The sequence below is a fragment of the Pan troglodytes genome, chromosome 7 (genome assembly GCF_028858775.2).
Source record: "Pan troglodytes isolate AG18354 chromosome 7, NHGRI_mPanTro3-v2.0_pri, whole genome shotgun sequence".
Lineage (NCBI taxonomy): Eukaryota > Metazoa > Chordata > Mammalia > Primates > Hominidae > Pan > Pan troglodytes.
The window spans coordinates 19802195-19815189 of record NC_072405.2 but is presented as its reverse complement, the minus strand read 5'-3'; the positions used below and the strand labels follow the sequence as shown (position 1 = coordinate 19815189).

The window sequence follows — 12995 nt, the reverse complement described above, 5'->3', positions numbered from 1 at the left end:
AAGTATCCGTATCCAGAATCAATAAGATCAACTCTCTGCTCCTCTGACAGCAGAAGGAGCAGGACCATAAGGAACCAAAGAGCGTGGAAGGAAACGATGTGACAGGAAAGCTCAGAGAACGGCCACAGGGGGTCGTCAGCAGGGCTTCCCACCTGAATCATGAAGAATTAATGAAGCGCAAATCAAAGGGGACTCGAGTTTCAGCAGGAGCAATTCATCCAACGGGAGATCGCCGGAGGGCCAACACGATTGAGAGACTGGGAGCCGGGTGCAGTGTCAAAGGGGACGCGACTGGTTCCAAAGCTCAAGAACACCATGGGGTCACTTGGGCTACGTGAGAAAATGCCCCAGTGTGCTGGTTCATCATTCCGACTCCTGCCTGTCTCTTCCCGTCCAAGGAACATGGACCCTAAGTCGTGCAGCTGCAGATGACCATGGGCAGAATTAGGGGCCGTGGCACAAAAGTTCACCGACACGGGAGTTCCACAGAAGGTGCGGTGGATCTTCGCAAATCCAGAGACATGGCAATGGGACCCAGGGAATTAGAGCCTCACAGGCGTCCGGGACACTTTTCAGGCATAATGCCTGGAGTCGCAAGACGAGCTGAAAAAGGAGCCAGGCACTGAAGGACAAAGCGTTGTTGACGTTCCTCATCTGTGTTTCCCAGTGCGGTCCAATTCACGGTGGTTTCCAAGCGCCTCCTGGAGGAGAAAACACATGAGGGTGCGGTCAGGGTTCTCTGCTGACAGACTTACCTTGGGGAAGAAAGAGAAGCTCTGAAGATGGATCATGGCCGTGACTGCACGTCAAGGAGAATCTCCTTGATGACACTGAGGCCCACGTCGAGATAGACTAAATGTGGTCCAATTAAAAGGTGTCTATTTTACCACATTTTTTAAAACAAAACAAAACAAAACAAAACAAAAAGATGGAAAAGAAGACAGGGGTACAGGCACCAGTGTTACATGTCTGACGGGGAGCATCTATTCTTCAAAGCTTGCAGCTGTACACGTAGGTTTTAGAATGTCTGTCAGCAGTGGACATGATGTTAGAGTGGGCTGTGCAGATAGACCTTTCCAGGTCACGTAGTTGGATTAAGTTAATTGCAATTAAGGTACAGGTAACTGATTAGGTTAGGGTACGTTCCATGTCAGGTGACCAGAGGCAGTATAAAAGGCAGCCTGGAAAGCAGAGGTCCCTCTCCGCCCCTTCCTCCGTCGTCCTGGATGCTGCATCGCTTCCAGCGGGGCTGCTCCAGCACCTGCCCATCTCAGCGCCAGCCGGGGAAAGCAAGTAGACGTGTAATTTCAGGTTAGTTTCACTGAACTATTGTTTTTTTCACGCAATCCCTGAGGGGTGTGGGGGTGGGGGGAAGAGACACAGGAGGCCGAAAGAAACCGATCACACTGGGGCTTGCTGGTGGGGAAGGATGTGTTCTCGTTACTAGTAATTCTTGCAACAGAAAACGAGAAAACATATCCGTCTCCACATGTGGGATAAGACCAAGATGGGAATGCGAAAAGAAATGTACTGCAGCATGCTGAATTGGTGGGTAAATGGAAAAAGGACTTTGGAAAAAAGGGTGGTTTGCCCTTCAGCCGTGTAAGACGTCGATACGATGTGGCACTTGTTCCCCGTTTGTTCAGATGAATTCGTGTGGTATGCGTAAAATACCAGAAAAAATAAATAAGTAAAGAGGGGCTGGAGCTAAAGCCAAAAGGTAGAACAGGAAAGACCATCACCTGCTAGTGTGGTAGAGAGGAAGGTAACTTCTCTCTATGAATTTGTGTTTGGAAGTTGCCTAATGAAATGGCCAGAGTAGCGAGTCAAGTTGTCACAGGAAGCATCCCTTATCCCTGACTTCAAACAGACCTGCCAAAGGGTGGCGCAAGCCATGCCCTGTGTCTTCGATCATTCTGTCCGTCAAGGGAGATAGAATCACCGCGTCTTCTACCGGAGTGAATCGTGAGAGACCTAAGTCCAGTCTCCAGAATCAGTTGCTTGTTTGGGGTTGAAAGCTCAACTCCCCATACCTAGGCCACGGGCCCTGTGGCAGGTGCGGTTTACTCTTGGACTAGGTAGTCATGGCAGAGGAACACACAGTATCCGAGGATGCACACAGCACATTGTGTTCTACAGATTTGACCGACTGGTGGTGAGGTCTCCTCATGACCACACCGGCAGGGAGTTAGCAGGTGGCTTCCTGTGGGTGTGTGAATATCCAATGTGCTTAACCATCGACATGTGTGTGTTTGTGTGTGTTTCAGGTGACCCAACAGTCAACCCCTGAAAAAGGCGGTCACAAAACCCCCAGGCGACGAAGATGATGGCACGTCGGGACCCCAAATCTTGGGCCAAGAGGCTGGTGAGAGCCCAGACCCTCCAGAAGCAGCGGAGGGCCCCAGTTGGGCCAAGGGCTCCCCCGCCCGATGAAGAAGATCCCAGGGTAAGTCTAGCCCTGGATCTCTTGGGTATCGGGGTGGGGGTGGGGACGGGGGGAGGGGGTGTCACACGGTCCTCAGAGACTGGGTTGGATTCCAAAGAGCTCTGTCACCACCACCCAGGTTGCTTTTCCCATCCAAGGTGGGCGTGGCTTGGGACCTTCTCCCCGGCCCGATAGGTCCCTTGAGAGACTCTTGGGGGCAACCTCCCTTTCTACTTAGAGTCCTGTGTAGCCACGTTTGGCTGTGTTGTTGACTTCGGGTTCACCGTCGTGCCCCTTGGAACCTTGAGTCCTTCCTTTCAGAGTTCCTCCGTCACGTGGGCTTTGGGAGGGAACATCGTATCCGAACTCTCCCAGCACTTAACGGCCCCCATGCCGGTGTCCCCTCTTTGGAATCCTTATTCAGCTCTGAATTCACAATCCGTCCCAATGTGGACGTGGGATCGCTGCCTGTGGCTTCAGCTCACTCACCGACATCACTTCCTTTCCACCCACAGCTCAAGTGCAAAAACTGCGGGGCCTTTGGCCACACGGCCAGAAGTACCAGGTGCCCCATGAAGTGCTGGAAGGCAGCCCTGGTTCCAGCGACCTTGGGGAAAAAGGAAGGGAAGGAAAACCTGAAACCATGGAAGCCCCAGGTTGAAGCCAACCCGGGGCCCTTGAACAAGGATAAGGGAGAGAAGGAAGAGAGACCAAGGTGAGCAGTGGGAGGGGTTTTCACCACTCTTAGGGTACTGCCTCCTAAGGACATGGTGTCTCTGCACCTGCACACCGTGTGCCTTTCCGTCTCCGGGCCAGGGAAGGAACGCTGCAGAGAAATAGGCCGGAGCTCCGTGTCCTCCGGGGTTCCACACCCAGGAGCTCCTTTGGCTCTGGGAGATTCAGGGACGGGGAGAGGCGGGGGCGCTTCGTGCAGGTTCCCCACGACAGGGGGAAAAGCGATGGAATCCAAATCACAGTCCTTAGTTGGGAAGCCTAGAGGGCCACCTGGGGGACGGGAAGGTTGGCACGTGAGGGAAGGTGCAGAGGCGGAAAGGGCACCAGATGTCCATTTCTGTATCACAAAACACGGAACGGGGCTGGGCCCCACACAGGGTTCTCCCTGTCTCCTGGGGAAAACCAGGGGGCACGGCCTGACCTTTTTCTGTTCTGCAGGCAACAAGACCCGCAGAGGAAGGCTCTCCTCCACATATTTTCTGGGAAACCTCCAGAGAAGCCGCTGCCGAATCGAAAAGGATCCACGGAATCTTCTGATTATCTGAGGGTGAGTGTCACCCCGGGCCCCTGGTCCTTTTCTCCTCTAGGTCACCCTGGTTGATTTCCTTTCAGCTTCCCGTCTGCGGGAGGAAATCGGGGAACCCCTCTTTCTTGCCTTCTTGGGGTCAGGGACTCCACGATCCTTCCAGGTCAATTTGATTCCAGGCGAAGGCATCTGAAGATGCCGTATTTCCTGTTGCTTTCTTTCTGTCCAATTATGGCAAGCCTGCCAACAACATGTTCCTAGCGGCATGAGGAAATTAGTCCCTCAGAGGCCCCAAACGTGGAGAAGGCTAAACCCAGGAACATGCATGTGTTCAGAGAAGACGTCCTGAGTACCCTTGAGCCACCAACCTGCCTTCGGAAGGGCCTCAGTCCGTTCCACTTCATGGAAGGCTGAGTGGAGGCGCTTTGATCCAGTTAATGCCCAAGACGCGATCTTTTGAACAATGGTGTGCTTAGATCAGCTACACATAGCTCGAGAGCGCATCTTTCATGTGTCTTGTCCTGATCAGCACTCAAGTGGAGGGTCTGTCCCTACTTCCAAGGACCGCCTGTCGATACTGTACTAAGAATTTCATGGCGTGTGCACCTTGTCTTTGGATGTGCTTGATTTTCACGTTGGCTCCATGCGGAGGAACTTCTAACCTGTGTTGTTTCCTCTCTTTCAGGTTGCAAGCGGGCCAATGCCGGTCCACACAACCAGTAAGAGGCCGCGCCTGGGCCCTGTCCTCGCTGATCGCTCAGCTACCGAAACGTCTGACAGGGGCTCCGTCTTGGCTTCGCCGTCTCCCCTCAGAAAAGCCAGTCTGAGCTCCTCCTCAAGTCTTGGACCAAAGGAAAGACAGACAGGGGCTGCGGCCGACATCCCTCAGCCTGCAGTCAGGCAGCAGGGCCCCGAGCCTCTCCTCGTGGTGAAGCCGACACACAGCAGCCCTGAGGGTGGCTGCCGAGAAGTTCCCCAGGCTGCCTCCAAAACCCACGGCCTGCTCCAGGCCATCAGACCCCAGGCACAGGACAAACGTCCTGCGGTGACCTCACAGCCCTGCCCGCCAGCCGCCACACACAGCTTGGGCCTAGGCTCCAATCTCAGCTTCGGGCCAGGAGCCAAGAGACCTGCCCAGGCTCGGATTCAGGCTTGCCTGAACTTCCCCAAGAAACCGAGACTGGGTCCCTTCCAGATCCCCGAAAGCGCCATCCAGGGAGGTGAGCTGGGGGCCCCGGAGAATCTCCAACCTCCGCCAGCCGCAACCGAACTTGGACCAAGTACGTCGCCCCAGATGGGCAGGAGGACACCCGCCCAGGTGCCCAGCGTCGACCGGCAGCCTCCGCACAGCAGACCTTGCCTGCCTACTGCCCAGGCCTGCACCATGTCCCATCACCCAGCGGCCAGCCATGATGGGGCCCAGCCTCTCACAGTGCTCTTCCGGAGACTGGAAAATGGACGCTGGAGCTCCAGCCTCCTGGCGGCCCCCTCATTTCACTCTCCTGAGAAGCCGGGAGCCTTCCTCGCTCAGAGCCCTCATGTGTCAGAGAAGTCTGAGGGTCCCCGTGTTCGTGTCCCACCGAGCGTCCTCTATGAGGACCTTCAGGTTTCCTCCTCCTCAGAGGACAGCGATTCTGACCTGGAGTGAGACTGCAGGTGGCAGGGGCTCCTTGGCCTCCAGCTCCCGTGACTTGGAGGGGACTGTGGGACTGAGGAGTGCAGAGCAGAGAGCAGACTCTGTGCGGTGACTCCGAAGCTCCCCGGCTGTGGCGCTTCTGTGGATGTGGGAGCCCAGGCCAGGCAGGGAGCAGATGCAGGGACTCTGCCTCATTGAATTCTGGTGAGGGACGTTGTAGTTCGCGTGGTTCTCCGGAAACGCGCCAGGAAAAGCTTCCGTGCCAGAGATTCGTTGCCTCAGAAACTGCGTGACGCGCAGGAGTCAGACTTCCGCTGGGACGTCAATAGGAAACTGGGGAATTACTGTGTATTTGCTCTCTAGATGACTGAATAAGGGAAAAGTTAGGGAACCCTGAGAGGTGCAGCCCTTCCGCTGTGCCCCGCCCTGAGAGCAGTGTTTCGGACGCTGGGAAGCGTGCTGTGCAGAGCGCTCTCGGGGTCTTTCCTCAGCCTCGAAAACTGGGCTGTGGAATGCCTTTGTACATGTGTGTGTTTAATTGGTTTTGAAGTGAATAAAATTCTCAAAAAGATGACATATTGTCTTTTGACTCTCATTCCGTGTTTGTGTTTAACTGATTTTCCGAGTGAAGGGGTGGCCTGCCCCTCCACACCTGTGGGTGTTTCTAGTCGGGTGGGATGAGAGACGGAGAGAAGAAATAAGACACAGAGACAAAGTATAGGGAGACAACAGTGGGTCCAGGGGACCGGCACTCAGCACACCAAGGACCTGCACCGGCACCGGCCTCTGAGTTCCCTCAGTTTTTATTGATTATGATTTTCATTATTTCAGCAAAAAGGAATGTAGTAGGAGAGCAGGGTGATAATAAGGAGAAGGTCAACAACAACAAAAACAAAAGCAAAAACAAAAAAACACACACGTGAGCCAAAGAATCTATATCATGACTAAGTTCAAGGGAAGGTACTATGCCTGGACATGCACGTAGGCCAGATTTATGTTTCTCTCCACCCAAACATCTCAGCGGAGTAAAGAATAACAAGGCAGCATTACTGCCAACACGTCTCGCCTCCCGCCACAGGGCAGCTTTTCTCCGAGCTCAGAGTTGAACAAATGTACGATCGGGCTTTACACCGAGACATTCAGTTCCCAGGGGCAAGCAGGAGACAGTGGCCTTCCTGCATCTCAACTGCAAGAGGCTTTCCTCTTTGACTAATCCACCTCAGCACAGACCCATTACGGGTGTCAGGCTGGGGGACAGTCAGGTCTTTCCCATCCCACGAGGCCATATTTCAGACTGTCACATGGGGAGAAACCTTGGACAATACCCTGCTTTCAAGGGCAGAGGTCCCTGTGGCTTTCCACGGTGCATTGTGCCCCTGGTTTATTGAGACTAGAGAATGGCAATGACTTTTACCAAGTATACTGCTCGTAAACATTTGGTTAACAAGGCACGCCCTGCACAGCCCTAGATCCCTTAAGCCTCGATGTTATACAACACAGGTTTTTGTGAGCTCCAAGTTGGGTCAAAGGGGCCGCGGCAAAGCTACAAATGATCAACATCTCAGCAAAGCAATTGTTTAAAGTACAGGTCTTTTTCAAAATGGAGTCTCTTATGTCTTCCCCTTCTACATAGACACAGTGACAGTCTGATCTCCCTTTCTTTACCCTACATCCAAGGGCTTGAACATTTCTTGACTTGTTGGCAATCCAAATCGTTATGTCTCCGAAACAGAGTTGACTGAGGGGACCGCAGGGCTGGGCAGGACCTTTGACTTCGTATACAACCACAGGAGCAAGAAAACCTCAGCCCCACTCTACTAACACGCACCTAGTAAAATTCCGCCAACCGAATCTCACCCACGCTAACACGTGGGGAGCGTTGCTTGCACCACGAGTCCCCATTTGGCTCAACCGCCGATGCCAAGTGTGTGGTTCCAGTTGCGACGGCCCCCCGTGAAGTGGCTTCCGGATGTGCGAATGAACCAGGCAGAGTTTCCCTGGCCAAATAGACCCCAGCAAAGCTGAAGTCAACTCCCACATTTGGGATGTACTTCAGAGGTAAAACATTCATCCCGTCTTCTTTCCGGATGTCTGACACCGTGGTTCTCCCCCTGATCCTAAGAGTAGCTGAGGTAGAGACTCACTGAAAGATCTAGGCAGGGAGATCCCATCATGCACAGGCTCTCTCCATTCTCTGACCTGGGAACAACTCTGAGCAGGATTCCACATCTAGGGGGCCTCGGAACTGAGCGGGATTTTCTGAGACACACCAAATGGCTGCTCCCTTTCCGCCGCTGTTGAGGGTCGTTATCTGGATTATCCAGATCACCTAGAAAGTATCCGTATCCAGAATCAATAAGATCAACTCTCTGCTCCTCTGACAGCAGAAGGAGCAGGACCATAAGGAACCAAAGAGCGTGGAAGGAAACGATGTGACAGGAAAGCTCAGAGAACGGCCACAGGGGGTCGTCAGCAGGCCTTCCCACCTGAATCATGAATAATTAATGAAGCGCAAATCAAAGGGGACTCGAGTTTCAGCAGGAGCAATTCATCCAACGGGAGATCGCCGGAGGGCCAACACGATTGAGAGACTGGGAGCCGGGTGCAGTGTCAAAGGGGACGCGACTGGTTCCAAAGCTCAAGAACACCATGGGGTCACTTGGGCTACGTGAGAAAATGCCCCAGTGTGCTGGTTCATCATTCCGACTCCTGCCTGTCTCTTCCCGTCCAAGGAACATGGACCCTAAGTCGTGCAGCTGCAGATGACCATGGGCAGAATTAGGGGCCGTGGCACAAAAGTTCACCGACACGGGAGTTCCACAGAAGGTGCGGTGGATCTTCGCAAATCCAGAGACATGGCAATGGGACCCAGGGAATTAGAGCCTCACAGGCGTCCGGGACACTTTTCAGGCATAATGCCTGGAGTCGCAAGACGAGCTGAAAAAGGAGCCAGGCACTGAAGGACAAAGCGTTGTTGACGTTCCTCATCTGTGTTTCCCAGTGCGGTCCAATTCACGGTGGTTTCCAAGCGCCTCCTGGAGGAGAAAACACATGAGGGTGCGGTCAGGGTTCTCTGCTGACAGACTTACCTTGGGGAAGAAAGAGAAGCTCTGAAGATGGATCATGGCCGTGACTGCACGTCAAGGAGAATCTCCTTGATGACACTGAGGCCCACGTCGAGATAGACTAAATGTGGTCCAATTAAAAGGTGTCTATTTTACCACATTTTTTAAAACAAAACAAAACAAAACAAAACAAAACAAAAAGATGGAAAAGAAGACAGGGGTACAGGCACCAGTGTTACATGTCTGACGGGGAGCATCTATTCTTCAAAGCTTGCAGCTGTACACGTAGGTTTTAGAATGTCTGTCAGCAGTGGACATGATGTTAGAGTGGGCTGTGCAGATAGACCTTTCCAGGTCACGTAATTGGATTAAGTTAATTGCAATTAAGGTACAGGTAACTGATTAGGTTAGGGTACGTTCCATGTCAGGTGACCAGAGGCAGTATAAAAGGCAGCCTGGAAAGCAGAGGTCCCTCTCCGCCCCTTCCTCCGTCGTCCTGGATGCTGCATCGCTTCCAGCGGGGCTGCTCCAGCACCTGCCCATCTCAGCGCCAGCCGGGGAAAGCAAGTAGACGCGTAATTTCAGGTTAGTTTCACTGAACTATTGTTTTTTTCACGCAATCCCTGAGGGGTGTGGGGGTGGGGGGAAGAGACACAGGAGGCCGAAAGAAACCGATCACACTGGGGCTTGCTGGTGGGGAAGGATGTGTTCTCGTTACTAGTAATTCTTGCAACAGAAAACGAGAAAACATATCCGTTTCCACATGTGGGATAAGACCAAGATGGGAATGCGAAAAGAAATGTACTGCAGCATGCTGAATTGGTGGGTAAATGGAAAAAGGACTTTGGAAAAAAGGGTGGTTTGCCCTTCAGCCGTGTAAGACGTCGATGCGATGTGGCACTTGTTCCCCGTTTGTTCAGATGAATTCGTGTGGTATGCGTAAAATACCAGAAAAAATAAATAAGTAAAGAGGGGCTGGAGCTAAAGCCAAAAGGTAGAACAGGAAAGACCATCACCTGCTAGTGTGGTAGAGAGGAAGGTAACTTCTCTCTATGAATTTGTGTTTGGAAGTTGCCTAATGAAATGGCCAGAGTAGCGATTCAAGTTGTCACAGGAAGCATCCCTTATCCCTGACTTCAAACAGACCTGCCAAAGGGTGGCGCAAGCCATGCCCTGTGTCTTCGATCATTCTGTCCGTCAAGGGAGATAGAATCACCGTGTCTTCTACCGGAGTGAATCGTGAGAGACCTAAGTCCAGTCTCCAGAATCAGTTGCTTGTTTGGGGTTGAAAGCTCAACTCCCCATACCTAGGCCACGGGCCCTGTGGCAGGTGCGGTTTACTCTTGGACTAGGTAGTCATGGCAGAGGAACACACAGTATCCGAGGATGCACACAGCACATTGTGTTCTACAGATTTGACCGACTGGTGGTGAGGTCTCCTCATGACCACACCGGCAGGGAGTTAGCAGGTGGCTTCCTGTGGGTGTGTGAATATCCAATGTGCTTAACCATCGACATGTGTGTGTTTGTGTGTGTTTCAGGTGACCCAACAGTCAACCCCTGAAAAAGGCGGTCACAAAACCCCCAGGCGACGAAGATGATGGCACGTCGGGACCCCAAATCTTGGGCCAAGAGGCTGGTGAGAGCCCAGACCCTCCAGAAGCAGCGGAGGGCCCCAGTTGGGCCAAGGGCTCCCCCGCCCGATGAAGAAGATCCCAGGGTAAGTCTAGCCCTGGATCTCTTGGGTATCGGGGTGGGGGTGGGGACGGGGGGAGGGGGTGTCACACGGTCCTCAGAGACTGGGTTGGATTCCAAAGAGCTCTGTCACCACCACCCAGGTTGCTTTTCCCATCCAAGGTGGGCGTGGCTTGGGACCTTCTCCCCGGCCCGATAGGTCCCTTGAGAGACTCTTGGGGGCAACCTCCCTTTCTACTTAGAGTCCTGTGTAGCCACGTTTGGCTGTGTTGTTGACTTCGGGTTCACCGTCGTGCCCCTTGGAACCTTGAGTCCTTCCTTTCAGAGTTCCTCCGTCACGTGGGCTTTGGGAGGGAACATCGTATCCGAACTCTCCCAGCACTTAACGGCCCCCATGCCGGTGTCCCCTCTTTGGAATCCTTATTCAGCTCTGAATTCACAATCCGTCCCAATGTGGACGTGGGATCGCTGCCTGTGGCTTCAGCTCACTCACCGACATCACTTCCTTTCCACCCACAGCTCAAGTGCAAAAACTGCGGGGCCTTTGGCCACACGGCCAGAAGTACCAGGTGCCCCATGAAGTGCTGGAAGGCAGCCCTGGTTCCAGCGACCTTGGGGAAAAAGGAAGGGAAGGAAAACCTGAAACCATGGAAGCCCCAGGTTGAAGCCAACCCGGGGCCCTTGAACAAGGATAAGGGAGAGAAGGAAGAGAGACCAAGGTGAGCAGTGGGAGGGGTTTTCACCACTCTTAGGGTACTGCCTCCTAAGGACATGGTGTCTCTGCACCTGCACACCGTGTGCCTTTCCGTCTCCGGGCCAGGGAAGGAACGCTGCAGAGAAATAGGCCGGAGCTCCGTGTCCTCCGGGGTTCCACACCCAGGAGCTCCTTTGGCTCTGGGAGATTCAGGGACGGGGAGAGGCGGGGGCGCTTCGTGCAGGTTCCCCACGACAGGGGGAAAAGCGATGGAATCCAAATCACAGTCCTTAGTTGGGAAGCCTAGAGGGCCACCTGGGGGACGGGAAGGTTGGCACGTGAGGGAAGGTGCAGAGGCGGAAAGGGCACCAGATGTCCATTTCTGTATCACAAAACACGGAACGGGGCTGGGCCCCACACAGGGTTCTCCCTGTCTCCTGGGGAAAACCAGGGGGCACGGCCTGACCTTTTTCTGTTCTGCAGGCAACAAGACCCGCAGAGGAAGGCTCTCCTCCACATATTTTCTGGGAAACCTCCAGAGAAGCCGCTGCCGAATCGAAAAGGATCCACGGAATCTTCTGATTATCTGAGGGTGAGTGTCACCCCGGGCCCCTGGTCCTTTTCTCCTCTAGGTCACCCTGGTTGATTTCCTTTCAGCTTCCCGTCTGCGGGAGGAAATCGGGGAACCCCTCTTTCTTGCCTTCTTGGGGTCAGGGACTCCACGATCCTTCCAGGTCAATTTGATTCCAGGCGAAGGCATCTGAAGATGCCGTATTTCCTGTTGCTTTCTTTCTGTCCAATTATGGCAAGCCTGCCAACAACATGTTCCTAGCGGCATGAGGAAATTAGTCCCTCAGAGGCCCCAAACGTGGAGAAGGCTAAACCCAGGAACATGCATGTGTTCAGAGAAGACGTCCTGAGTACCCTTGAGCCACCAACCTGCCTTCGGAAGGGCCTCAGTCCGTTCCACTTCATGGAAGGCTGAGTGGAGGCGCTTTGATCCAGTTAATGCCCAAGACGCGATCTTTTGAACAATGGTGTGCTTAGATCAGCTACACATAGCTCGAGAGCGCATCTTTCATGTGTCTTGTCCTGATCAGCACTCAAGTGGAGGGTCTGTCCCTACTTCCAAGGACCGCCTGTCGATACTGTACTAAGAATTTCATGGCGTGTGCACCTTGTCTTTGGATGTGCTTGATTTTCACGTTGGCTCCATGCGGAGGAACTTCTAACCTGTGTTGTTTCCTCTCTTTCAGGTTGCAAGCGGGCCAATGCCGGTCCACACAACCAGTAAGAGGCCGCGCCTGGGCCCTGTCCTCGCTGATCGCTCAGCTACCGAAACGTCTGACAGGGGCTCCGTCTTGGCTTCGCCGTCTCCCCTCAGAAAAGCCAGTCTGAGCTCCTCCTCAAGTCTTGGACCAAAGGAAAGACAGACAGGGGCTGCGGCCGACATCCCTCAGCCTGCAGTCAGGCAGCAGGGCCCCGAGCCTCTCCTCGTGGTGAAGCCGACACACAGCAGCCCTGAGGGTGGCTGCCGAGAAGTTCCCCAGGCTGCCTCCAAAACCCACGGCCTGCTCCAGGCCATCAGACCCCAGGCACAAGACATACGTCCTGCGGTGACCTCACAGCCCTGCCCGCCAGCCGCCACACACAGCTTGGGCCTAGGCTCCAATCTCAGCTTCGGGCCAGGAGCCAAGAGACCTGCCCAGGCTCGGATTCAGGCTTGCCTGAACTTCCCCAAGAAACCGAGACTGGGTCCCTTCCAGATCCCCGAAAGCGCCATCCAGGGAGGTGAGCTGGGGGCCCCGGAGAATCTCCAACCTCCGCCAGCCGCAACCGAACTTGGACCAAGTACGTCGCCCCAGATGGGCAGGAGGACACCCGCCCAGGTGCCCAGCGTCGACCGGCAGCCTCCGCACAGCAGACCTTGCCTGCCTACTGCCCAGGCCTGCACCATGTCCCATCACCCAGCGGCCAGCCATGATGGGGCCCAGCCTCTCACAGTGCTCTTCCGGAGACTGGAAAACGGACGCTGGAGCTCCAGCCTCCTGGCGGCCCCCTCATTTCACTCTCCTGAGAAGCCGGGAGCCTTCCTCGCTCAGAGCCCTCATGTGTCAGAGAAGTCTGAGGGTCCCCGTGTTCGTGTCCCACCGAGCGTCCTCTATGAGGACCTTCAGGTTTCCTCCTCCTCAGAGGACAGCGATTCTGACCTGGAGTGA

General features: G+C 54.2%; 2 protein-coding genes across 2 annotated transcripts; both read left to right on the top strand.

Moving 5' to 3' along the window:
• The first annotated feature begins 2267 nt into the window (after positions 1-2267).
• Positions 2268-5334, top strand: LOC134810726 (protein FAM90A15). The gene is made up of 4 exons (XM_063816774.1): positions 2268-2446; positions 2941-3140; positions 3599-3707; positions 4372-5334. Exons 1-4 carry the CDS (start codon positions 2324-2326, stop codon positions 5332-5334), a joined length of 1395 nt encoding a protein of 464 aa, XP_063672844.1. The 5' UTR covers positions 2268-2323.
• Positions 5335-9928: 4594 nt separating this feature from the next.
• Positions 9929-12995, top strand: LOC134810725 (protein FAM90A15-like). Its single transcript, XM_063816773.1, has 4 exons — positions 9929-10107; positions 10602-10801; positions 11260-11368; positions 12033-12995. Exons 1-4 carry the CDS (start codon positions 9985-9987, stop codon positions 12993-12995), a joined length of 1395 nt encoding a protein of 464 aa, XP_063672843.1. The 5' UTR covers positions 9929-9984.